This window comes from Prionailurus viverrinus, chromosome C1 (assembly GCF_022837055.1).
Source record: "Prionailurus viverrinus isolate Anna chromosome C1, UM_Priviv_1.0, whole genome shotgun sequence".
NCBI lineage: Eukaryota > Metazoa > Chordata > Mammalia > Carnivora > Felidae > Prionailurus > Prionailurus viverrinus.
Window position 1 is genome coordinate 198,578,190 of NC_062568.1, and position 23,256 is coordinate 198,601,445.

General features: G+C 55.0%; 2 protein-coding genes across 7 annotated transcripts in view; one reads left to right on the forward strand and one right to left on the reverse strand.

Annotated features, from left to right (window-relative positions):
• Positions 1 to 8,160, forward strand: part of HSPG2 (heparan sulfate proteoglycan 2) — a 100,938-nt gene extending 92,778 nt beyond the window's left edge. For all 6 annotated transcript variants that reach the window (XM_047869290.1, XM_047869291.1, XM_047869292.1 and 3 more), the window contains 16 exons: positions 104 to 248; positions 337 to 436; positions 577 to 686; positions 811 to 919; positions 1,525 to 1,623; positions 1,978 to 2,199; positions 2,459 to 2,703; positions 3,061 to 3,232; positions 3,324 to 3,446; positions 3,552 to 3,608; positions 5,607 to 5,682; positions 5,769 to 5,847; positions 5,994 to 6,064; positions 6,240 to 6,323; positions 6,675 to 6,778; positions 6,922 to 8,160. In XM_047869290.1, the coding sequence (XP_047725246.1) occupies positions 104 to 248; positions 337 to 436; positions 577 to 686; positions 811 to 919; positions 1,525 to 1,623; positions 1,978 to 2,199; positions 2,459 to 2,703; positions 3,061 to 3,232; positions 3,324 to 3,446; positions 3,552 to 3,608; positions 5,607 to 5,682; positions 5,769 to 5,847; positions 5,994 to 6,064; positions 6,240 to 6,323; positions 6,675 to 6,778; positions 6,922 to 7,094 (1,969 nt within the window). In that variant the 3' untranslated portion in view covers positions 7,095 to 8,160. The remainder of the gene's footprint in view (positions 1 to 103; positions 249 to 336; positions 437 to 576; positions 687 to 810; positions 920 to 1,524; positions 1,624 to 1,977; positions 2,200 to 2,458; positions 2,704 to 3,060; positions 3,233 to 3,323; positions 3,447 to 3,551; positions 3,609 to 5,606; positions 5,683 to 5,768; positions 5,848 to 5,993; positions 6,065 to 6,239; positions 6,324 to 6,674; positions 6,779 to 6,921) is intronic.
• A 22-nt stretch (positions 8,161 to 8,182) lies between these two features.
• Positions 8,183 to 18,377, reverse strand: LDLRAD2 (low density lipoprotein receptor class A domain containing 2). The gene is made up of 6 exons (XM_047868898.1): positions 18,173 to 18,377; positions 15,524 to 15,967; positions 11,855 to 11,986; positions 8,862 to 9,029; positions 8,618 to 8,731; positions 8,183 to 8,331 (listed from the first exon to the last, which is right to left on the reverse strand). Exons 1-6 carry the CDS (start codon positions 18,252 to 18,254, stop codon positions 8,183 to 8,185), a joined length of 1,089 nt encoding a protein of 362 aa, XP_047724854.1. The 5' UTR covers positions 18,255 to 18,377.
• Between the last annotated feature and the right edge of the window lie 4,879 nt (positions 18,378 to 23,256).

Genomic DNA, 23,256 nt, shown 5'->3' on the forward strand with positions numbered 1-23,256 from the left:
GAAATAGTGACATCACCTCTGCCCAGGCTGGGCCCACCGCCCAGCCCTTCTGACAAGCTGCTTAAGGTGCTTTCCTCCTGCCCGGCCCCACTCGGTGGAGCAGGTTTGACGCAGGCTCAGGCATGGCCACCATCCGCCACCCCACTCCGCTGGCACTGGGCCAGTTCCACACCGTGACCCTGCTGCGCAGCCTTACCCAGGGCTCCCTGATTGTGGGCGGCCTGGCCCCGGTCAACGGGACCTCTCAGGTGAGGCCCCACCGGTCCCCCCGTTTCCGGCCCCCTCCCCACCTCTGCCCAGCCCCTCTTCACCATCCCTGACTTCTCCACTGCCCAGGGCAAGTTCCAGGGCCTGGACCTAAACGAGGAGCTCTACCTGGGTGGCTACCCCGACTACGGCGCCATCCCCAAGGCGGGGCTGAGCGGCGGCTTCGTAGGTGAGCCCCCTCCCCGCCTCCGTCCCTGGCCGAGCCTCAGCTGGCCGGTGGGCAGAGCCCACGGGAGCCCCGAAGAGCCCTACAGGGTACGGGCTGGGCCCGGCACTGCCGCCCTTCTCACTGTGCCTGCTGCTGCCCAGGCTGTGTCCGGGAGCTGCGCATCCAGGGCGAGGAGATCATCTTCCACGACCTCAACCTTACGGCGCACGGCATCTCCCACTGCCCCACCTGTCGGGACCGGCCCTGCCAGGTAACCCCACCCCGCACTCACCACCTAGCTGCCCCTGCCGCTGCCCGTGGCCGGGGCAGACCCCCGTGGGAAGCAGGGGAGAGGCAGGATGTTCCTGGCCTGACTTCTGGGGGCAACTTCGCAGAACGGGGGCCAATGTCAGGATTCAGAGAGCAGCAGCTACGTGTGCATCTGCCCGGCTGGCTTCACCGGGAGCCGCTGTGAGCACTCCCAGGCCCTGCACTGCCACCCAGGTGTGTGACCCACCCTTCCAGTCGCTGCCACCCCTGGGTGCTGGCCTCCGCCCGTTGCCACCCCTCCAGACCCACCCTTCCCACTGCTAGCTGTACTTAGTGACCCTCTGTCACTCGTCCAGGTACTCGCCCCTCCTCCTAGATCCTGACTTCGTCTCTGCCACCCCAGTACCCACTCTGCGCCCATCTCTGCTCCCCGAGTTCTCACCCCCAACCACCCATCCTGCCCCCATCACGGCTCCTGGGCACTCCCCCCAGCCCCTCACCACCCCGGGCACCTACCACCTTCCCATCTCCCACCAAGGCACACACCCCGTTACCTGCCCCCTCGGTACCACCGCCCCTGCACTGTCACCAGGTACAGTCCTTCAAGAACACCACACTCACTCATTCACTGCCCCCTCATGTGTCCCCTGTCCAGCCTTCTCAGCACCGCCCCCCCCCCCTTTACCCCAGCTGTAATCCACTCCTCCTGCCCGGTCTCGGAGGCAGCCCTCCCAGGCTAGCCAAGGCCCCCTGGGTGCAATAGCTGGGGCTTTGGCATCAGGACCCCACCCTCTCCCAGGCCAGTTCAATGCCTCCCTGCCGGTCCCTGTGTCCCCCAGAGGCCTGTGGGCCCGACGCCACCTGTGTGAACCGGCCTGACGGTCGAGGCTACACCTGTCGCTGCCATCTGGGCCGCTCAGGGATGAGATGTGAGGAAGGTGAGTGGAGCCAGACCCGAGACCCCAGGGAATCCCAGAAGGATGGGGGGAAGCTGGGCAGGGACACTCTGAGGCCACCAAGGGCCCTGTGGTTGATAAAATTACTCCAGAGCCATAGGGCCTCAAAGGCACCTGGCCAACCAAGCCTCTGCCCAGTCTGAGTCACTTGCATGAGGGTCCCCGAAGCTCCCCCACTCTTACCGGAGATTCTTCCAGGCTGGTCTGCAGGGCCCACGGTCTGGCGCTCCTGTGCTGCAGCTGTGACCCAATTGGTCCTGAGCCCCTGGGTCTGGAGGGGGGCAGGCAAGGGCGCCAGTATCCCCACTGCCCCCGGCTGAGCTGTGGCTGCTGCAGGTGTGACGGTGACCACCCCCTCCATGTCGGGCACTGGCTCCTACCTGGCACTGCCCGCCCTCACCAACACGCACCATGAACTGCGCCTGGACATTGAGTTCAAGCCGCTGGCGCCTGACGGCATCCTGCTGTTCAGCGGGGGGACTAGCGGGCCTGTGGAGGACTTCGTGTCCCTGGCGATGGTTGGCGGCCACCTGGAGTTCCGATATGAGCTAGGGTCAGGTGAGCACCGGACGTGAAACACTGATGGGCTCTAGATGCCAAGTGCTGTGCCCCCCTCAGCTCCCCAAGCCCCATGGGGGCTTGGAGGAGTCACTTCAGGAGTCAGACCAATCCAAGTCCCCTGTTCATTCGCGTTCCTTCTGTGTGTGACTCGAGGCAAGTCCCCTAGATCTCTCGCGGATTCCACCCCAGGCCCTGTGAGGGGCGGGGGGAGGGGGGGTGCTCCCCGTATGCCATCCCTGCCCGGCGTCCTCCCCAGGGCTGGCCGTGCTGCGGACCCCCGAGCCGCTGGCCCTGGGCCACTGGCACCGAGTATCCGCGGAACGTCTCAACAAGGACGGCAGCCTGCGCGTGAACAGCAGACGCCCCGTGCTGCGCTCCTCGCCCGGCAAGAGCCAGGGCCTCAACCTGCACACCCTCCTCTACCTCGGCGGCGTGGAGCCCTCCGTGCGTCTGCCCCCGGCCACCAACGTTAGCGCTCACTTCCGTGGCTGTGTGGGCGAGGTGAGGAGCGGCCTCCAGAGGACAAGAGGGGAGGGGAGGGGAGGGGAGGGGAGGGGAGGGGAGGGTGCAGATGGGCCCCTCTGCCTGCAGCGAGCCCAGATGCTTCCCCTTGGGCCTCACTTCCCTCCTCTGTGGATCAGGGACAATCATGCCTCCCGCGAAGGGCCTCACGGAGCAGTGACTGCACCGATGGCGGTCCCTGGCGCACAGGAGGCGTTCGGCTTAGGTTCCTCCCTCGCCTGCGCTAGAGTCCCACCTTACCACTCGTGCTCCCGCTTGGGTCCCCTGCTGTCCCCTGGGTCACTTTGCCTCTGCCTCCTGCATGCCCAGAGCCCCTCCCCGTCCCTGTGCCTGCAGGTGTCAGTGAACGGGAAGCGGCTAGACCTCACCTACAGCTTCCTGGGCAGCCGGGGCATCGGGCAGTGCTACACCAGCTCCCCGTGTGAGCGCCAGCCTTGCCAGAACCGTGCCACGTGCATGCCTACCGGCGAGTACGAGTTCCAGTGCCTGTGTCCCGATGGCTTCAAAGGTGTGGGAGCCCGGCAGGTCCCGGCAGGGGGCGGTACGAGGTGGTCGCGGCCACTCCCACCCGTGCCCGCTCACTGCGCCCTGGCCCACAGGAGACCTCTGTGAGCACGAGGAGAACCCCTGCCGGCTCCGTGAGCCCTGTCTGCACGGGGGCGTCTGCCAGGGCACCCGCTGCCTCTGTCCCCCTGGCTTCTCTGGCCCACGCTGCCAACAAGGTAACTGTCCTGGCCTCTCTCTACCTCCCTCTTGGGGCCCTCTGGGGCTGGACGTGGCACCCACAGTGTCTGTGCTCACCGACTGCACCCCGCCTTTCCTCGTAGGCTCTGGACAAGGCACAGCCGAGTCTGATTGGCATCTGGAAGGCAGCGGGGGCAACGGTATGTATTTCCTGTGGCCAGAGAGGCTTGGCTCTTCCCTGGCTTCCGGTCTCTCAGCCCCTCTTCCAGGTACCCCACACCCTCAATTCTGGCCTATAAGCAGGACAAGCATGTGGGAGGCTCACTGGGCACAGAGGGACAGAACACAAAAGAGCACAGCAACACAGAGCCGGGTCCTGCCCTGTACTTACTGGCTAGGTGACCTGGGCCAGGTCCTTGAGCCACTCTGACCCCAGTTTTCTCCTCTACGTTCTTGCATTCTGTCAACAAATTATCGTGTGCCCATCCTTGCTTTGGAAGCAGGAGATATAAGATGAACAAGGCAAGACCTTCATTCTCAAGGATTCCACAATCTATTTTTTTTTAATTTTTTTTTTTTTAATGTTTATTTATTTTTGAGACAGAGAGAGACAGAGCATGAACGGGGGAGGGTCAGAGAGAGAGGGAGACACAGAATCCGAAGCAGGCTCCAGGCTCTGAGCTGTCAGCACAGAGCCCGACGCGGGGCTCGAACTCACAGACCGTGAGATCATGACCCGAGCCGAAGTTGGACGCTCAACCGACTGAGCCACCCAGGCGCCCCTCCACAATCTATTTAAAAGCAATCATAATTAAAAAAAAAAAAATCAGTGTTTATTGGCCGTTCATAGACCCTGGGCTAACCGCTTAGTCCACACCCATCTTCTTATCTGTCACTAACATAATAGGAGAGGTAGCAGTAGAGTGGCTAAGAGCATGCTCAGAAGCCAGCCTGCCTGGATTCAAATCTTAGCCCTGCCACCTCCTAGCTGTGTAACTTCGGGTGAGTCACTCAACCTTTCAGTGCCTCAGTTTCTGTATATGCAAAATAAAGAGAAGTAACATCCTCCCACAAGGGTTGGATAAAACTTTGGGTCAGGTAAAATTATCTAGTGTATGTAAAATGCTGAGAACAATGTCTGGTCCGCGGTGGGGACAGAATGTTAGCATTGTTAGCATTATGTCGAAGTCCTAGGATTGTTACAGAGATCCATTGAAATGAAATGGTGCTTGCAGCTGGCCGTGAAGCTCCTGGCACAGCAACTGGGACGCAGTAGGTGCTTGGTAAATGTTAGCTGTTATCATCGTTCGGCAGAGGGTGGCAAAGTGTCCCCCACCCTCATAGGCCCTCAGGGACCAGCGCTGGCCTGTGGGGATGCGTCTGAGAGGGTGGGGCTAGGGATGCTGGAGCCCCACCCAGCATGGACGTTGGGGCCAAAAGGGTCCAAAGCAGGCTTCCCACTTCCTGGGCACGTCACTCGCCCGCCTGAGCCTGTCTTCCCGCCTGCAAGAAGGAGGGAACGCAAAGATCCTGAACCTTTTGTGTGCCACTGACCTAGGTGACCAGCTGTCCCGGCTTGCTCAGGACTAAGGGGTCTCTCGGGATGTGGACTTTCAGAGCTAAAAGCAGGACAGGACTCCGCAAATAGGGACGACTGGTCACCCTATCTGGACCCTACTGACCACATAAAACAAAACGCATAGGATTTCAGAACAAACCAATTGTACTGAAATAAGGTTATCAAAATACTTAGAACTTTCAGATTTGTAACACAGGCGCTTCTTGAGTAACACATTAAATAACAAGACCTGGGGGTGGTCCCGACAGCTACCGCAGTTCCAACAAGCATAGACAACGTTCTGAAATATTTGTAACCACTGAAATGCAGTAAGGGTGTCTGCTAGTGACACATCACAGGTCCCACTGCGGCTCCTTCGGTTTGCTGCCTACATGGATACGGGAAGGAATTGCTACATTTCAGTGAGAAGTGAGCGAAGGTAGAGCTACAGGGCTTCCCCATCCAAGTTCACAGGCCCCTGACTTCTGTTCACAGCCCCCTGGGGTCTCCAGAGACTGCAGGTTCAGGGCCCCCATTGTAGCGCACACATGGGTGGAGGTGGGGGTCCTGGAGCCCATGTGGTCGGTGGCCGCTCCACGCAGGCCGGCAGGTGTCTCACCAGCCCCACGTTGTCCCGCAGATGCCCCTGGGCAGTACGGAGCCTATTTCCACGATGACGGCTTCCTAGCTCTCCCCGGCCGTGTTTTCTCCAGGAGGTGAGATGGGTGTTAGGGGAGCCTGTGGGTCCAGGGAGGGGAACAGGAATCTGGGACTTCCCCCTCACCCGCGTCTCCACACCCAGCCTGCCCGAGGTGCCAGAGACCATCGAGCTGGAGGTTCGGACGAGCACGGCCAATGGCCTCCTGCTCTGGCAGGGCGTGGTGAGTGTGCGCATCTGGCCCGGGGTCACAGGGTTCTCAGCCTCCTGGTGGGCAGGGCCGTGAGAGGAGGAGGGTGAAGGCCACTGCCGTCAGGGGCCTTGGCTCTCCAGGCTGGGAACCCCAGTGACCCTGTGCTTCCCGGGCAGGATGTGGGAGAGGCCGGCCGCGGCAAGGACTTCATCAGTCTCGGGCTTCAGGACGGGCACCTTGTCTTCAGGTGGGTGCGGGCACCTGGCCCTTCCTCCCCCTCCCTGGCCTCCCTCACCCCCTCAGTGACCCTCTGCTCAGTGCTACGGCTCCTCCCACGAGAAGCTGCGGCCCACGGCACCCCAGCCACACACACCACCACCGCCTGCCCCAGCTCACACTGTCTTGGGCCTGTGTGACCACAGCTACCAGCTGGGCAGCGGGGAGGCCCGCCTTGTCTCTGAGGACCCCATCAATGATGGCGAGTGGCATCGGGTGACGGCACTGCGGTAAGGGAGTCCACCTGGGCACGAGGGTGAGGGGCGCGGGGTTCTAGACTGGGACGGGACACCGCCCACCGTGTGCAGGGAGGCAAGCTTTGAGCTCTGGGAGACAGAACTTGAAGCCAGGGTCGGGGGAGGGCCCGTGAGCCGGAACAAACTTCCAGGGCAGGACGGGACTCCCCGGGGGGTGGCAGGCAAGCACCCTAAGGGATGAATGAAAGCCGGGTGGGGTGCTGGGAAGCTGTGTTTGTGGGGCCGGATCTCATCCAGTGCGGAAAGGAAAGAGCTCTGAGCAGGGGGCAGGCAGGGAGGGGACTTGGAACTGGTGATGAGGAGCCTGCCCCCCGTTCACCACAGAGAGGGCCGGAGAGGCTCCATCCAGGTGGACGGCGAGGAGCTGGTCAGTGGCCAGTCCCCAGGCCCTAACGTGGCCGTCAACACCAAGGGCAGCATCTACATCGGTAAGTCCGGGCTGGGCGAGGCCTAGGGCACCCTGCTCAGGGCCAGGGAGGGAATAGGGCTCCTGCAGAGCTAGAGCCTGCAGCCTTCCCCCCCCCGCCGGGCTCCCGGAGCTGACAAGCCCCGTCGCCTCTCATCCCCGAAGGTGGAGCTCCCGACGTGAGCACGCTGACCGGGGGCAGGTTCTCCACGGGCATCACCGGCTGTATCAAGAACCTGGTGCTGCACTCTGCCCGGCCTGGCGCCCCGCCCCCACAGCCGCTGGACCTGGAGCACCGCGCCCAGGCGGGGGCCAGCACGCGCCCCTGCCCCTCGTAGGCAGCCGCCCGCCCCACACGGACTCCCGGGCAGCATCCCAGCCCCACGACGTCGAGTATATTGTTATTAATATTATTATTATGAATATTTTGTAAGGAACTGAGGCAATGCCACGCTTTGCTGCTATTGCCCTGGGCCGGCCTGGAGGGTGGGCACACCACCCCCCACGCACAAACACACCTGGGCAGAGCCGCAGGCTGGCAGGTAGGGCAGGTTGGATGGGAGCTGGTGCCTCAGAGGACCACCAGGACTTGGGGTCAGACACCGTGGCCGGTTGGGCTCAGAACTGTCACCACCAATAGAGCCCCGCCCCCAAGTAGAGCCAGGCCGTCCAGTTCTGCAGCCCTCGGGCAGCCCCCCAGTCCTACAAGAGCCAACCGCGGCCTCCAGCTGGTGCCTCACCAGCTGCCTGGGGCGGGGGGCATCGCAATTGCCTTTGCCACCCGCCTCCGGGCGGGGAAAGCTCTTTAGTGCCAACTGTGGAACAAAAGGCAGCTCACTCCTGGGCAGGCAACCCCACCCCCTGCCGGCCCGTGTCTCAGCCCCCTCCACCTCCTCCTGGCCAGCCGGGCCACCTGCCCCGGCAGCCTCCCCCTCCCACCAAGTCCTCCTGGACGCCCCCCCCCCCCCCCCGCCCCCAACACCCAACACCTGCCCAGGGCCCCCGCCCTCAGGGGCTGCAAGGGAAAGTCCACCCCAACTCTCACCAGGAGCTGCTATGGGCAGAACCCAGCACTGAGAGGGTCTCCCCGCCCACAGCAGGCCACATCCCCCCACTGATCTGGAAGTGAAGGCCCAGGGGACATGGGGGGAGGAGGGCATCGGTGGTTGAAAAGGCTTAGTGCCTTGTGTGGGGGATGCCGGGACTCATGGCTGGGAGGGACAAGAAGGGGACACGACAGCCCTGCCCCGTCTGTGGAGGCCTGAGGGCCCAAATGGGAGCACGTGCCCTCCCCTCCAGCAGTCCACAGATGTGGGGTCAGGACACCTGGCCTCTGTGTCCTAGAAGGGACCCTCCTGTGGTCTGTGTCTTGACCTTTCTTAATAAACGGTGCTATCCCCGCCAGAGCGGTCTGCTGCGCCTCTGACTAGGGCTTGACTCGGTGGCACCCGAGGGTGGGCCGGGGTGGGGCAAAGCCGGGCAGGTGAGGTCTGGGAGTGGAGCGAAGCGGCTTCAGGGGAGTGAGGCCCCCCTGCTCCTTGCCCTTCACGGATCCAGCAGAGGGCCCGCCGATAGCTCCTCACAACAACCATGTGAGGCAGGAATCCTCCCGTTTTCCAGAGGAGCAGCCTGAGTCTGAGGGTTAGGCAACCTGCCCAAGGTCAGACGGCCCTCCTGGGGATGGGGTAGAACCCTAGGTCTGTCTGACCCCAGAGCCGGCTCTCTTTTCTCTGAAGCCACAGCCTCTAGGGACGTCCTCCCTGCCCCTGGAAGGTCGGCCTGCTCGGCTGCGGCCCCCCAGGAGCCACCTGGCCAGGACACGTGTGACAGATGGTGCAGCTGGGACAGAGGCCACGGGCACCAGCCCGCCAGGCCAGCCAGCTGGAGAAGCAGCAGCACCAGGCGAGGCCCACAAGGAGGCCAGTGGAGGCTAGGACCAGCGAAGGGACCGGTGCCACGCCCCGGAGCCGGGGACCTGCAGAAGGAAAGGGAGAGTCCACTCAGGCTTCAGCCTGGGCCTGCTGCCCTATCCCTGTCACCTAGAGAGGGACAAGTGTGACATTGGTGGGAGGAATGGGATCAGGTGGGAACCAAGAGCTGCATACCTCCCGGAGGAGCTGCTGTATCCCCCTCTTCGAGGGCCCGGCCTGCCAGGGGGCTCCTCTCGGCCGCCATCTGGAGGGGGCCTGCAGACCTGAGAGCTGGGGAGGGCGTCAGGGGCTGGGAGGTATGGCCATCTGTAACCCTCGCCTGGCTGGGCACCAGAGAGGGACCTGCAGCGGGAAATGATAGAGTAACAGAGAACTTTTGAGGACTCGACTTGGTCTCACTGAATCCTCCCTAAACCTCTCGTTACTATTAGTATTTCCATTTTACAGATAGGGGAAGTGCACAGACAGGTTAAGTAGCTTGTCTAGATCACAGAGCAGTGATAGGGGAGGACTGGAGCTCCAGCGCCTGGGGTTGACGGATGGAGCCACTTCCCAAGAAAGAGGGTGTATCAGGGAGCTCAAGTGGCTCAGTCGGTTAAGCTGCTGACTTTGGCTCAGGTCATGATCTCTCAGTCCGTGAGTTTGAGCCCCACATAGGGCTCTGTGCTGACAGCTCAGAGCCTGGGGCCTGCTTTGGATTCTATATCTCCCTCTCTCTCTGCCCTTCCCCCACTCATGTTCTCTCTCTGTCTCTCAAATATGAATAAATGTTAAAAAAAATTTTTTTGAGCATTTTCTGGGCACCAAGCGCTGTACTAGGCGCTGAGCTCTTTACCTGAAGTATTTCACTTGGTTCATGACAATTCTGAGACCTTAGGTTTATCATCCCCATGTTACGGATAAGGAAACTGAGGCAGAGAGAGGGCCATTCTTCCACTCATTTGACTACTATTTCTTGAGCATCTACTGCCCCCCAGGCGTTGCCCTGGGGACAGGAGGAACCGGCAGTGTGTGAAATGGACAAACCCGGTTTAGGGTGCCGAGACGGAACACAAATTCTGTCATGTCACATGGAGAGGTGCTGTGGAGACAGTAAGAGGGAAAAGGGACAGGGCAGGTTGGCTAGGGTCAGCGTTCTTTCCTTTTTCACTGTGGTGAAATATATACCACAATGAACCATTTTAGCCATTTTTAAGCATACAGTTCAGTGGCGTTAGCACATTCACATGGTTGTCCGACCATCACCACCATCTCCAGACGGTGCAAAACTGCAACTCTGTCCCCACGGGAACGCTGACTCCCCATCCCCCTCCCTCCAGCCCCTGACAACCACCATTCTTTCTGCGTGTACAATCTGGCTACTCAGGGTGCCTCGTGTAAGTGGAATCCTGGTATTTATCCTTTCACATGGGCTTATTTCATTTCACAAGTGTCCTCAAGGTTCATTCCTGTGTTGTATGTTCGTGCATGTGTCTGAATCTCCTTCCTTTTTAGGACAGAAGAATACTCCGTTGTGCAGACATGTCCTATTGTATTCATCCATTCACCTGTCGGTGGACAGAGGGTGCTATGTTAAATAAAGGGGCCAGGAAGGAACTCACTAAAATACTTAAGTAGAAACCCACAGGAGGCCAAGGTAAACCCCCGAAAACAAGGCTCAGGGCAGTGACAGCTCAGCCCAGGCCAGAAGGCAGGACAGGAAGGGAACCGGGGGTGGCTTGGAGGCGGGGAGGAAGGAAAAGGGAGGTGGGGAAGGGCCAGAGGAGCCTCAGGACAAAAGGAACAGCGACTGTGGGCTTTGCAGGGCTTTGCTTCTGCTGACAGATGAGGCGTGTGGAGGGTTCTGAGCGCTGGAGTAACGTGGGCTGTTTTCAAAGGCCCCTCTGGCGGGGAGTTCACTCCCCACTCCAAGGTGTGCGACCCACGGGGTGACTTCTTCCAAAGAGGACACTACAGAGAGGGAAGGCAGCAAAGGTAACAGTGGAGAAACCTTACAAACACCACCTGGTGCTGGCAGTATGTGCTTTGGATACGGGGTGATGAACAGGACACTTGGCCCGGGGTCTTCCTGCCAGTGACCCATAACTCCAGTCTCATCCCGAGCAGAACATCACATTCTGATGATGTGGATGGCTTGGCTATGGGCTGAGAGGAAAGGAGGGAAGGTGACAGCAGTTTTGGTGAGCAGGGGACGTCGGTGAAGAGCAGGATGGGGGAGGGCTGTGCATCAGGTGTTCAGTTTGGGGCAAGTTAAGTTTGAGATGCCACCTACACAGCCACATGGAGAGATTGAGTAGGGAGGTCGGTGTGTCACTAGAGTTCAAAGATGAGTCCAGATGGCAATGTCACATAAAGGAGAGCACCAGAGGAATGGGCATGGAGAGGCTGGAGGAAAGGAGGGTATAGGAATGGGGCCTCGGGCACAAAGCACAGAGTGTCAGGCAGATAATGGTGAACCTGCAAAGTAGACTGAGGAGTGGCCTGGCAGGTAAGTGCGTGGGGTCCTGGGAAGCTGGCCTTCACCCTTCAGCTAAGTGGCATTTTGCAGTAAACAACCTGTTCAACGGGACATGCCAGCCCTGTTTGCAGGAGGCGGCATCTTAGATTTGCAGGAAGGATCTTCCTGAGTGATCTATTTTGGTCCCCGCTCTGTCTACAGAGCTCATTCCTGGTTATGTTACTCCCTGACTCTATGACTTTGGGCGAGTCATTTCTCCTCCCCAGGCCTCAGTTTCCCCATACATAAAATGTGTGAGTCAGACTGGATCCGTGGTTTCCAAAGTAAGTCTTGAAGGTCCAACTCAGGTCCCTTGGTGAAACATCAGTCAGCCAGGGCCTGGGCCTCCATGTCCAGTTAAATAGAGCATCTCTCCTTTTGAGGCTTGGGCCTCTGTGCGAAATTACACTTAGGAGAAGCTTCCACCACTAAGCAGCTGGGTTTTGGAAGCAGCTGAATTAGATCCTCTCCAGCATCATTCCGGCCCTCGCTTGCTCTGATCCTCAGGTCGTCCCGTCTACACAGATTCCTCACTACTGTGCTTCACCTTATTCTCTCCTGCCATGCCCCTGCCTCCCACCTCCCCGCTGATGCCCTGCCCCAGGGAAGGGCAGTCAGCCCCGCTCCCCTCCTAGCTGTCAGTGGGGCCTGGGCCGCACCCATGACTGACCTCTGCAGTCGGCCGGTGGCCAGGATGCCTGGTCACTACCATCGCCACAGTTGTCCACACCCCAGCGATCGCACACCAGGCTCCACGGGATGCACCTGCCGGTCCGACAGCGGAAGTAGGCACCACAGGATCCTGGGGCCAAGAGGGGAGGCAGGAGGTGAGGACCCTGAGGCAGCCCATGACTCAAAGGGATGTGCAGCCCTGCAGTGAGGGGACGTGGGAGCTTCGAGCAGGAGAGAGCATGGGTGGGCGTTTCATGGGAGACAGGCGTCCGGTCACAGGGACGATGCCGACGGCTAACATTTATCGAGTCCCCATTGCATGGCGGGCGTGGTTCTAAGTACCCCACTCACACCCCAGCCCATCAGCTTTTCACAATAACCCCGTGGGAGAAACACTGTTATGAACCCCATTTTAGGAATGAGAAGAGAGGCCCAGGGAGGCTAGGTCATGTGACCGAGGCGACACAGCCCGTATCTAAGTAGCAGAGTAGGAACTCCGTCCCATGCTCATAAACACTGTGGGACACAGAGGGTGTGCAGATGTGTCTGCACATGTGAGTGCACATAGCCTGCGTCGTCCCGGCAAACGTGTATGTATGGGGATGAATTGTATGGTTCGATGCATGGGGTGTGCAGAGAGGTTGGCTCACCCAGCATCCCATTTTGTGGAGAAAAGCTGGTTCAGGTGGGACTGACCAGCACCACGGCTCAGGGATGGGCGTGGGAATCAGAGCATTCCATTTCCTGGCCATGGGAATGGACACATGATTCACACGACTAATCCGATTTGGCCCTGGAACTTTTGCTAGAACCATTAAGAAAAGATGCTCGCTATTTCATTGAAGTTAGAGCTGTAATGGTGACCATGGACTTGGAGCTACAGGGTCATCTTGCTGCCATGTACAAAGAGAAGCTGCCTGGGGCACCTGGGTGGCGCAGTCGGTTAAGCGTCCGACTTCAGCCAGGTCACGATCTCGCGGTCCGTGAGTTCGAGCCCCGCATCGGGCTCTGGGCTGATGGCTCAGAGCCTGGAGCCTGTTTCCGATTCTGTGTCTCCCTCTCTCTCTGCCCCTCCCCCGTTCATGCTCTGTCTCTCTCTGTCCCAAAAATAAATAAAAACGTTGAAAAAAAAATTAAAAAAAAAAAAAAAAAAAAACAAAGAGAAGCTGCCTGAGATGGAGGCCAAACAGACTCCCACAAGGCAAAGACAGAGAAGAGACCGAACCCAGGTGCCATTACTTAAACTGCTGGATCCAGCTACACCTGAACCAACGCCTTAATATCCTGGTTATAGCCCCCCCACCATTCTCCTTAGGCTAAACAAAGTTGAGTTGGGCTTTTTTCATCTACAAATGGTGAATAATATATAGATAGATAGTAGATGTAAGAGTGAATATAAAAGAAAACACAAATAGTGCGGTTGTGTATGGGTGAGTGTCAGTGTAAGAGTGTATGCATGAACCCGATAGGGTGTGCCTGCAGGCGTGAGTGACTGGGACTGCATGTGTGGCCTGAAGATGTGCAATGAGCCTTTCTTCATTCAGATGACAAGACTGATCTAAGGAAGCCAAAGCTGTGATAAGGCTTCACCACTGCCACCTGCTTTTGGGAGTCCAATGAGCAGCGGCAACATTCCTGGGTCCTTGGCTGACAGTTGCATTTTGCAAGAAGGCAAGGTCACAGGGAGAAAGGGAGAAGTGAGAGGTTAATTCTCAACCAGCCAGTGACTGCTGTTTACAAAACGTCATAGGCCCCTGGGCATGCTACAGTCTACAGGAGCCAGAAAGGGGACCCCAGGCACCACCGGTCTTGTCCCTGAGGATTTAGAGTACAAATTTCAGCGCGTCCAACTTCGGCTCAAGTCATGATCTCAAGGCTCATGAGTTCAAGCCCTGCATCGGGCTCTTTGTTGTCAGCACAGAGCCTGTTTCAGATTCTCTGTCCCCCTCTCTCTGTCCCCACCCCCACTCTCTCTCTCAGAAATAAATGAACATTAAAAAAAACCAGAGTGCAAATTTCATATAGTTCCTCCCAGAGCCAGAAACTCTAATGGGGAAGAGAGAGAGAATTTAAAATCCAAAATCAGACCAGGCATAAGGCCAGGGAAGAAGGAGGTGGGCCTGGGGATACCCCCCGACCAGCTCGGTGTTACAGGCCCTCCAGGGCCTAGCACACAGAGGTCAAGTTCTCGGTGAACCTGCACAGGCCCTCAGAGACCGCCACACTCTTTACTCAAAGCGCTCACATCCCATGTTTCATCCTCCAACCTGGGGGCATCTGGGTGGCTCACTGACTCTTGGTTTGGGCTCGGGTCATGATCTCATGGTGTGTGAGTTCGAGCCCCCCGTCAGGCTCTGTACTGACAGCGCAGAGCCTGCTTGGGATTCTCTGTCTCTGTCTCTCTGTCTCTCTGTCTCTCTGTCTCTCAAAATAAATAAATAAATAAACTAAGAAACAAAAAACAAAAAACCTTTGAAAATCAATCAATCCTCCAGCCTGGATATTTTGCCAGAATTGGCAGTAAAGCTTCTCTGTGGTTTTGGAATCCTGAGTTTTGGCAATTCACCTGCTCACCATCACTGGACACAGCCTCTGCTGCGACGTAAGTGAGTGTCTCCGATCCGAAGCGGCCTGTCGGGACTAAGGTCTTGAATTCAGTTTGAGCAAGAGGACGTACTCTAGCCATAAAGCCCCACCGCTCCGTGTGTGAGCAGGGAGACCTGGGCACTTGCCTTAACTTCCCCGGGCCCGTTTCCCATCCATAAACATGAGGACAAGAAGACGGGCATGGTGTTGCCGGGAGAAAGAGATCTGGCACGCAAGGGGCAAAGGCAATGCTTAACAAATTACTATTAATTAAGATCAGTTCCCTTTCCTTGCTTAAGCGGCTGTCACTCAGTCACGAGAGTCCTAACTCGGCCCCTCTGCAATCATCTGAAGCGCTGACCCAGGACACAGGAGCCTCGTGTGAACTTGAGAGCGTGTGAGTGAGTCATATCTAAGCGTGCAAAGTGGTACTGTGTGTGTGAGGTGTGTATGAGGGGAACCACATGTGTGAGTGTGCAGCATGTGAGGCACGTGGGTGGGTGAGGTGTGTAAACGAGTGCAAAGTTGTGGGTTATATGCACACGTACAATGAGTGAGAATGTGGGTGTTGGGCGTGAGGGGTGGGGGTCGTGTGAATGTTGTGAGTGTGCAGGGTGTGTGAGTGTGGGTGTTGGGCGTAAGGCGTATGCGTGTGGGTCAAGTGAATGCGTGTGCAGGGTATGGGAGTGTGGGTGTGAGGTGTGGGATGTGGGAGAGTATGGGAGCCCTGTGGGAGTGAGAATTGTGAGCGGTCAGTGTGTGTGTGTGTGTGTGTGTGTGTGTGTGTGTGTGTGTGTCAGGGGATGGTAGGAGGTCTGCTGCACAAGTCCCTGGAAGTCAGATTTCTGGGGTGGCTCTTTGGGTCTGGAGCCCCCCTTACGGGGCAGACTGACGCCCAGCCGCCAGTCCCCCTCCCCACCCCACCCCCTAGGCCCCGCCCTGCTCCTGGGCCCCGCCCTGCTCCTAGGCCCCGCCCTCATCTTCTAGCGCCGCGCGTGCTGCCCCGGGTAGCCCCCCCCCCCGCCGCCCTCAGCTGCCCCCAGCTTGGAGGTCCGGGTCCCGGCCCACAGCCCCAACCCACCCAACCGGAAAGAGGTGACTTCGCCCACGAAGTCCACGCGGGGCTGGCGGCCTCTGGTGAGCAGGCGGAGGCCCAGGAAGGGCCCGGAGGACGCCACCGGGGCGGGGATGGTCAGGCCGCAGAGAGGGGCACCCAGCGCCCGGGGCGCCCCCGGCGGGCCCTCGTAGAACTGCAGGTAGGACCCGGGGACGCACGGGTCGGCGGGCTCCGGGGAGGAGGTGTTGGGCGCCGGAGGCCCCGGGGGCGCCCGCGGCGCCGCGGCCAAGCTGTAGACCAGGAAGAAGCGGAACTGGAAGCGGATCCTGTCGCCGGGGGCCGCCGCCCGCATCCAGAGCCCGCAGTCGGTGTCCGGGGCCACGAAGTAGAACCTGCGCGAGGCGGCGTGCGAGCGCAGCAGCAGCCCGTCCCCCTGCCACGTCTGCCCGCAGAGGTCCACCAGGTCGGCTGCAGGGAAAAGCACGGATTCGGGAACCGCGCGACCTGGTTTTGAGCCCTGCCCGCTGTGTGACCCCCAAGTAAGTCACTCACCCTCTCTGAACTTCCGTTTCCTCATCGGTAAAATGGAATGATTGCGCAATCTCAGAATTTTTGTAAGGATTAAATAATTAAATTCAGGTCCTCAAGCTCTTTTTTTTTTTTTTTTTTTTTTAGTTTGTTTATTTTGAGAGAGAGAGCACGAGCAGGGGAGGGGCAGAGAGAAAGGGAGACACAGAATCCGAAGCAGGCTCCAGGCTCCGAGCTGTCAGTGCAGAGCCCGACGACGCAGGGCTGGGAATCAGGAACTGTGAGATCATGATGTGAGTTTAACCAGCTGAGCCACCCAGGCGCCCCCCTCAATTTCTTATTCAAAAACTCTAGGATTCATTTCAGAATTTTCCAGAGTTTAGAAAGATACGGTGGTGTATATGCAGGATATTGACCTCCATGATCAAACGCATTTGCTAGAGCACGTGTAGGGATACATAACCCTAAGCAGGGCAAATGAAGACAAGAAACAGCCCCCTGTCGGTTCAAGTCAGGAAGTCCCAGTAAATTAGTTAAGAAGGAATTTCAGTTTTCAGAGCTTTTCATAGTTTGCAGTTGAAACTAAAGGACTGTGGACATGTAAGCATTCGGTGCTCAGGACAGTGCTTGGCATTTGAGTGTCACCCATGTTAGCTATAATTTGCATCTTATTGGAGGAGGGAGCAGACACAGACTTTTCCTGTTGCTCCTTGCTAGAAGAATCTTAGTATCTCTCAGCTGCCAGGGAGCAACGTACCAGCCTTCCTGGCCATTGGCCTAAACCAGGTTTTGTGATCCTAATTCTATTTGCAGGGTTTAGGGATTGGTATGTGACCTGATTCTGGCCAATGAGATTGAAGGTTTGCTGAGGGATCCTGAGAAAGGATTTCCTCTCGGATTAAACAAAAAGAAGAAGAAAGAAAAGGGGCACCTGGGTGACTCAGTTGGTTAAGCGTCTGACTTCGGCCCAGGTCGTGATCTCATGGTTCGTGGGTTTGAACCCCCCACGTTGGGCTCTGTGCTGACAGCTCGGAACCTGGAGCCTGCTTCAGATTCTGCGTCTCTCTCTCTCTCTGCCCCTGCCCCCACTCTCGCTCTGTCTCTCTCTTTCTCTCAGAAATAAATAAACATTCAAAAAAGAAAAAAAAGGAAAAGAAAAGGGAGAGCTGTGTGATGAGGACCCTCTTTCTTCCTGCTTGTGAAAGTGGTTGACTGAGAATGCAATGGCCAGCGCTGCAGCAGCCATTTTTGCAAAGATGAGGTCATGAGAATTCTGCAGCATCACTGACACGGTTGAGCTGCTAAATTAACCATTTCTGGAATTATCTATGGCCCCATGAGTGAAATAATAAATGTCCTTTTAAGGGCATTAGTTTGGTATCTGTTTACTTACATCCCAAAACATCCTCATTGGTACAGAGTTGTTGTGAGGATTAAATGAGATAATGCGTAAATAATCAAACTAGCTCTGAGTTTTTGCAACGATAGAGAAGAGGAGGTGGCTTTTCTGGTGCATGGCAGGGGCATGAGTGGGTCTTGAGGACCAGCCAGGACGTGGGTCTTTGGGGAAGCAATTCACCAGCAGGGCTCAGGATATGGGAGCATTTTCTCAAATCTGCGGGGACCTAGTAAAGCCAGGACGTGCCCCGGAGGCACGCAGGAGAGGAGGGAGTTTTCAAGAGTGAGTGAATTGAGTGTTTTCTATGTGCCAGGCGCTAAGTGTCTCGCACATTTATCTCATATGCACAATAATAAAAGTCCCTTAAGGGGCCCTTATTCCCATTTTACTGCTGCAGACACTGAGAGGTGAAACAGTGATCTCAGGGGTGGAAATGTGAGAAGAGGCGTGAGAGTGTGAACACAGGGTGTCTGACCTCAAAGCCCATGGTGTTGTCCATTGTCCGCCCCCCCCCCCCCCCCCCACTGCCACACACACACCCCAGACCCCTGCTTCTGGTGATTTGGAGTTCCAGGCTTCCGGAGGGATTTGGGGTGGACTTGGGGGGGTACTAAGCAAGACCAGGCACAGGGGTTCCCAACCTCCTCCAAGTCAAGGGGTCCCAGCCCATCTTGAGGAAATACAGTCTCTAAGGGTGGTAGGACCCACATCTCCTGCCCGCCTGAGCCAAGGCCCCTCATGCTCACCTGTCTCCAGAGCAGATGCAGCCAGGGCAGCTGCCCCCAACAGGAGCAGCCTTTGGGGCAGCCGCGGGAGACAGGCCTTCATCCAGGCCCTGCTGTGCCCAGCAGTGGGGCAGACCTGCAGAATCTTCGGTTTGGGGTCTTTGGGGAGACCAGGTTGTGGGGACCTGGCTGGCAGGACACGAGGAGCAAGGGGAGGTAAGTCCACCAGCTCTCTGGTCCCTTCACAGTGATCTTTGTGCTCTAGATCCTTCTTCAGATCAGGATTGTGTCCGGAGTTGCCATGGAGATTTGGGGCTGAGGCTGGAGCCTGGGGAAAGAAGGCGGGGAAGATGTCTGCTTACCCCATGCCAGATGGAAACCAGGAAACTCAGATCCGGTTCAGCCACAAGGCTTCTGGGAGGGGCACCCACAGCCTCAGAGACCTACTGCTCTCTGGACAAGTCGGCATCTTAGGGCCGAGCTTGAGAGAAGCCCAGGACATCCAAGGGCCACTCTGAGGGCTCTAAAAAGGCAGCAAATGATGAAGGAGTTCATTCTATTACCAAAAAGTATTTCTACCTCAGGGCCTTTGCACTCGCAGTTCCCTCCCACCTGGAATGCTCTTCTGCCATAGCATTCCATGGCTGGCTTCTTCAGGTCACTCACGTGTCAGCTCAGATGTCCCCTCCTGAGACCACACTTCCTAGACCGGCTCTCAATCTGAATTAGTGTTCTCCCTCCTTATCACTCAGTCACCTCTCCCCACCTTTATTATCTCAGCACTCCCTTGAATTATTTGGCTTACTTATATCTCGTGTATGTAATCCATTGGCCCCCGACTAAAATTGTGTTCCACAAGGGTCTTGTTGATCTCTGAAGCCCTAGGACATACATAGCACAGCGCCTGGCGCAGAGCAGGAATCCAGGAAATAAGAATAGGTGGGTAGTATTGCGCATATGATTTCCCTTTTGCTGGGTTTAACTTCCCCAGGTGTTAAAGAAAGAGCTTGGACCATTTCAGGTTTTTCCAAAACTTGTCATTAGAATGGTTCTTTTCATGGGGCGCCTGGCTGGCTCAGTCAATAGAATATGTGACTCTTGATCTCAGGATTGTAGATTTGAGCCCCATGTTGGGTGTAGAGATTACTTAAAAATAAACTCTTAAAGAAAAACAACAAGTTTTTTCAGAACATATGTTACATGGAACATTAATATATAAAACCGGAACTTTTTGAGTCTGTTTCCTCACCTGTAAACTAGGGTAATGATAGTTGCAACTTCCTAGGTTTGTTGTAAGAGTTCAGTAAGTTGATACAGGGGGAGTACTTAGAATCGTGTCTGGGGGCGCCTGGGTGGCTCAGTCACTCAATCATCCAACTATGGCCCAGGTCATGATCCCACAGTTCATAAGTGTGAGTCCTGCATTGGGCTGTCTGCTGTCAGCCCACTTTGGATCCTTTGTCCCCCTCTGTCTGTGCCCCTCCCTGCTTTCTCTCTCTCTCAAAAATAAATAAACTTAAAAAAAAAAAAAGAATAGTGTCTTTTACATAGTAAAGTGCCCAGTGCTGGGTGATGACGCTTAATGTCATTACTATTTAAACCAAGGTGCACCATGTTTGAAGAAGTCCCTAATTGAAGCCTTGAGACCCCACTTCAGAGTCCCAGGACTCTCTGAGAAAGTTAAAACCACTGTCCCCAAAGCTCTGTAACAGTTGTCCCTTCCAGAGCTGACATTCGATGCTACCTTTCTGCCCTACTGTGTATGTGCTGTCCAAGGCTGGGCCTGGGGGAGACTGTGAGAGAACCCAAGTCCACCTCAGCAGGAGCGGATTTACCACGAAGCCTGTGAAGCTGAAGATTTAGGACACATTATTTGCGTGGGGTTTTATGTTTTTGTACAATTTGCAGAAGTAAGATGTTCTAACCGCCATCAGTTCAGACCGCTCGCTGTCTCTTTCCACCCCATCTCCTCCATCACACCTCGCTTCAATGCCATGGGCATTTTTGTAATCTGGCTAAATGGAGGTTGGTTTGGGTTTGGGTTTGGAAGGATGTGTTAATGAGGTCCTAGCTTCTTCCAGGTAGAGTTTTATTATTTCTGGATGCTCCGAAGTAATTTCCAGGAATGCCCTTCACACCCATTGTGCTGTCCTCCCCAGTGTTGTGATATGAAGGTACAGAATCAGAGGTCATTATCATGCCTGGCCCGCCAGGTGTGAGGGTGTTAGAGGAGAAATAAGGTTTGAAATGTATGAAGCCAGAAGCTACTCTATGGAAAATCCTCCCAAATCTTTCAGCTCAAAGTGGGTAGAGTTTATCCCAAGTTTGAGAGCAATCCTTAAGGGCACAAATAAGCATATCAATAATAAAATGCAAAGCTGAAGAAAAAAATGTAAATGATCACTAAAAAAAACTAATTTTTTTGTTTGTTTATTTATTTTTAAACAATCTGTACGCCCAACTTGAGGCTAGAACTTACAACTCCAAGATTGAGAGTCATATGCTCTTCCGAATGAGCCAGGCAGGTGCCCCAATAAAAAACTAATTTTGATCAATCCTGCTAGAGGAAAGACTGAATTATCTTTCTAGTCCTGTTATAGAAAATATGGGATGCCTGGGTGGCACAGTGGGTTGAGCACCTGACTTCAGCTCAGGTCATGATCTTACGGTTCACGGGTTCAAGACCCACATCGGGCTCTGTGCTGACAGCTGGGAGCCTGCAGCCTGCTTCAGATTATGTGTCTCCCTCTCTCTCTGCCCTGCCCCCAACTCATGCTCTGTCTGTCTCTGTCTCAAAAATAAATAAAACATAAAAAAGAAAAAAAAGAAAGGGGCGCCTGGGTGGCTCAGTCGGTCAAGCATCTGACTTCGGCTCGGGTCATGATCTCATGGTTCGAAAGTTCGAGCCTGGCAGTGGGGTTCTCTGCTGTCAGCACAGAGCCTGCTTTGGATCTTTGTCCCTCTTGCTCTCTGCCCCTCCCCCCCCCTCAAAATTAAATACACATGAAAAAAATAAAATAAGTACAATTGCCAATAAGTCAGAACTTACACAAAGGACATCCTGAAATTATCCTGAATTATGATCCATGGGCAGTAGCCAATGGCCTAATAATTTGGTGCCCCAAATGGAAAACAAATAATTGTCTCATGAATGGGTAATCAGTGTGGAGAAAACCAATATGGGAGAACATGCATCAGGTCTGACAGTCTGACACATTAGGAGATCATGTCTCAGCACCTAGAGAGGTAAAACTCAAGAAGCAAAATAGAATCGAAAAGTAGAGAAATTAACTGGAAAGATAACATCAAAAATGGTTAATTGACAAGATACTAGCTAGATGGGTCCCCAAGCAAATGGACAGTTGGGGACAAACTTATCAATTAGATGATGATGGGAGAGAGTTAGTCCTAAAACAGCACATACTAAAACATTGTCAAATCTGCTAGTCTTTTCTATGTCACTTGACAATAGAAAAGGGGGCACACAATTTGAAGAGCGAGCAGAAAATGAATCTGGCAGATAGAACATGCTGGAGCCTTGATCAAGTCACTAGGAGAAAGGAAATGGCTGTGGTGGATACTTCCTCAGGACTGGGGTTTACATAGATGCTGAATCCATAATACCAGACATACAGACACTTAGTATCTGTGGAACCCCCTAGGCCCCAGAATCAAGCCAGGAAACAAACATTACAATAAGGACATGAGTCTAGGGCAGTAAGAAGAAAATCTTATGCCTCATAATCCTACAGAAGCAGGAATGGTAAAAAAGTTTAATGGGTTACTAAGGAAACACCTAAATCTAGCCTGGGGTGAAATAAATAGAAAATGGAACAGTGTTCTGGCAGAATAAATTGTCTAAATTACATAATAAGCAACTATCCTGACACCCTAGAGCTATTCAAACAACCGAAATACAGTCCTCTAGGGGCACCTGGCTGACTCAGTAGAGCATGCGACCCTTGATCTCAGGGTTGTGAGGTCAAACTCCACATTGGGTATGGAGCCTACTTAAAGAAAAAATACAGTCCTATAATCAAGCTTCAAGACATTAAAGATTATTGAGGAATAAAACTACAAGTACAAGATTCTTACGTTCCCTCTTTCAGAATAAAAGCATTTACTTTGGGGCGCCTGAGTGGCTCAGTTGGTTAAGTGTGTGGCTCTTGATTTTGGCTCAGGTCATGATCTCATGGTTCGTGAGACTGGGCCCTGATTCCGGCTCTGCACTTATAGCATGGAACCTGCGTGGCATTCTCTCTCTCCCTCTCTCTCTGTCCTTCCCCTGCTCATGCACGTGTGCACTCTCTGTCTTGCTCTCTCTCTCTCATAGTAAACTTAAAAACAACAAAGCATTTACATTGACCACCCTCAATGACTTCGTTATAACCATCCTATTTCTCTGACACTGTGTACCCAGTTTACCTGTAAATAGACTGACCATAACCTATCAGATTGACTTCACAACTAATTGCTAAGGTGGTGAACACCTCATTTGGATCAAACCAGGATCGGATATAGACCCATGGACATTTCACAATAACGAAAATACATCTTATTAGGGGCACCTGGATGGCTCAGTCACTAGAGCATGCAACTCTTGATCTTGGGATTGTGAGTTCAAGCCCCATGTTGGGTGTAGAGATTACTTAAAAAAATAAAATTAAAATACATCCTATTAGCCCAACTTCAGCCATCACGAGACAGAAATGGTCCAAGTCTGCATGGAAGTAAAGAAAGCTACATGACCCTTCAAGATGGACCGAATGAGGCTGACATAATCGCAAGGGATCTTGAATGGGGAGACTCACCCTATCAGAGAAATACCACCAAGAACAAAAGACCAGATATGGACTTGGTGGGCCTGAGCCTATGCTTAAAACCTCACCTCACCTGCAGGAATGATTACGCCTTCCTTAAGAGAGACAAGTGAACTAAGAGATGAAGAAGATTTATAGCAACATCATCATAGGATCCATGGGCCATTAGGAAGAACTGAGAACAGAACAGACATAGGAGTGGGTATCACAAACGTTCATGGACACTGGGCATGGTAAGTTGAAGAGAAACATGGTGCAAAGATGTACTTGGGAGATCTGGCTGCT

Bases quoted from the DNA above. Each gene is read 5' to 3' on its own strand.
- LDLRAD2 (XM_047868898.1), bottom strand. From the start codon at position 18,254: ATGAAGGCCTGTCTCCCGCGGCTGCCCCAAAGGCTGCTCCTGTTGGGG. The intron at 15,968-18,172 runs GTGAGCATGAGG...TTTTCCCTGCAG, and splicing joins TGCATCTGCTCTGGAGACAG to CCGACCTGGTGGACCTCTGC. The intron at 8,332-8,617 runs GTGCCCGTGGCC...TGTTGTGAGGAG, and splicing joins CTGGCTGGCCTGGCGGGCTG to CTATCGGCGGGCCCTCTGCT.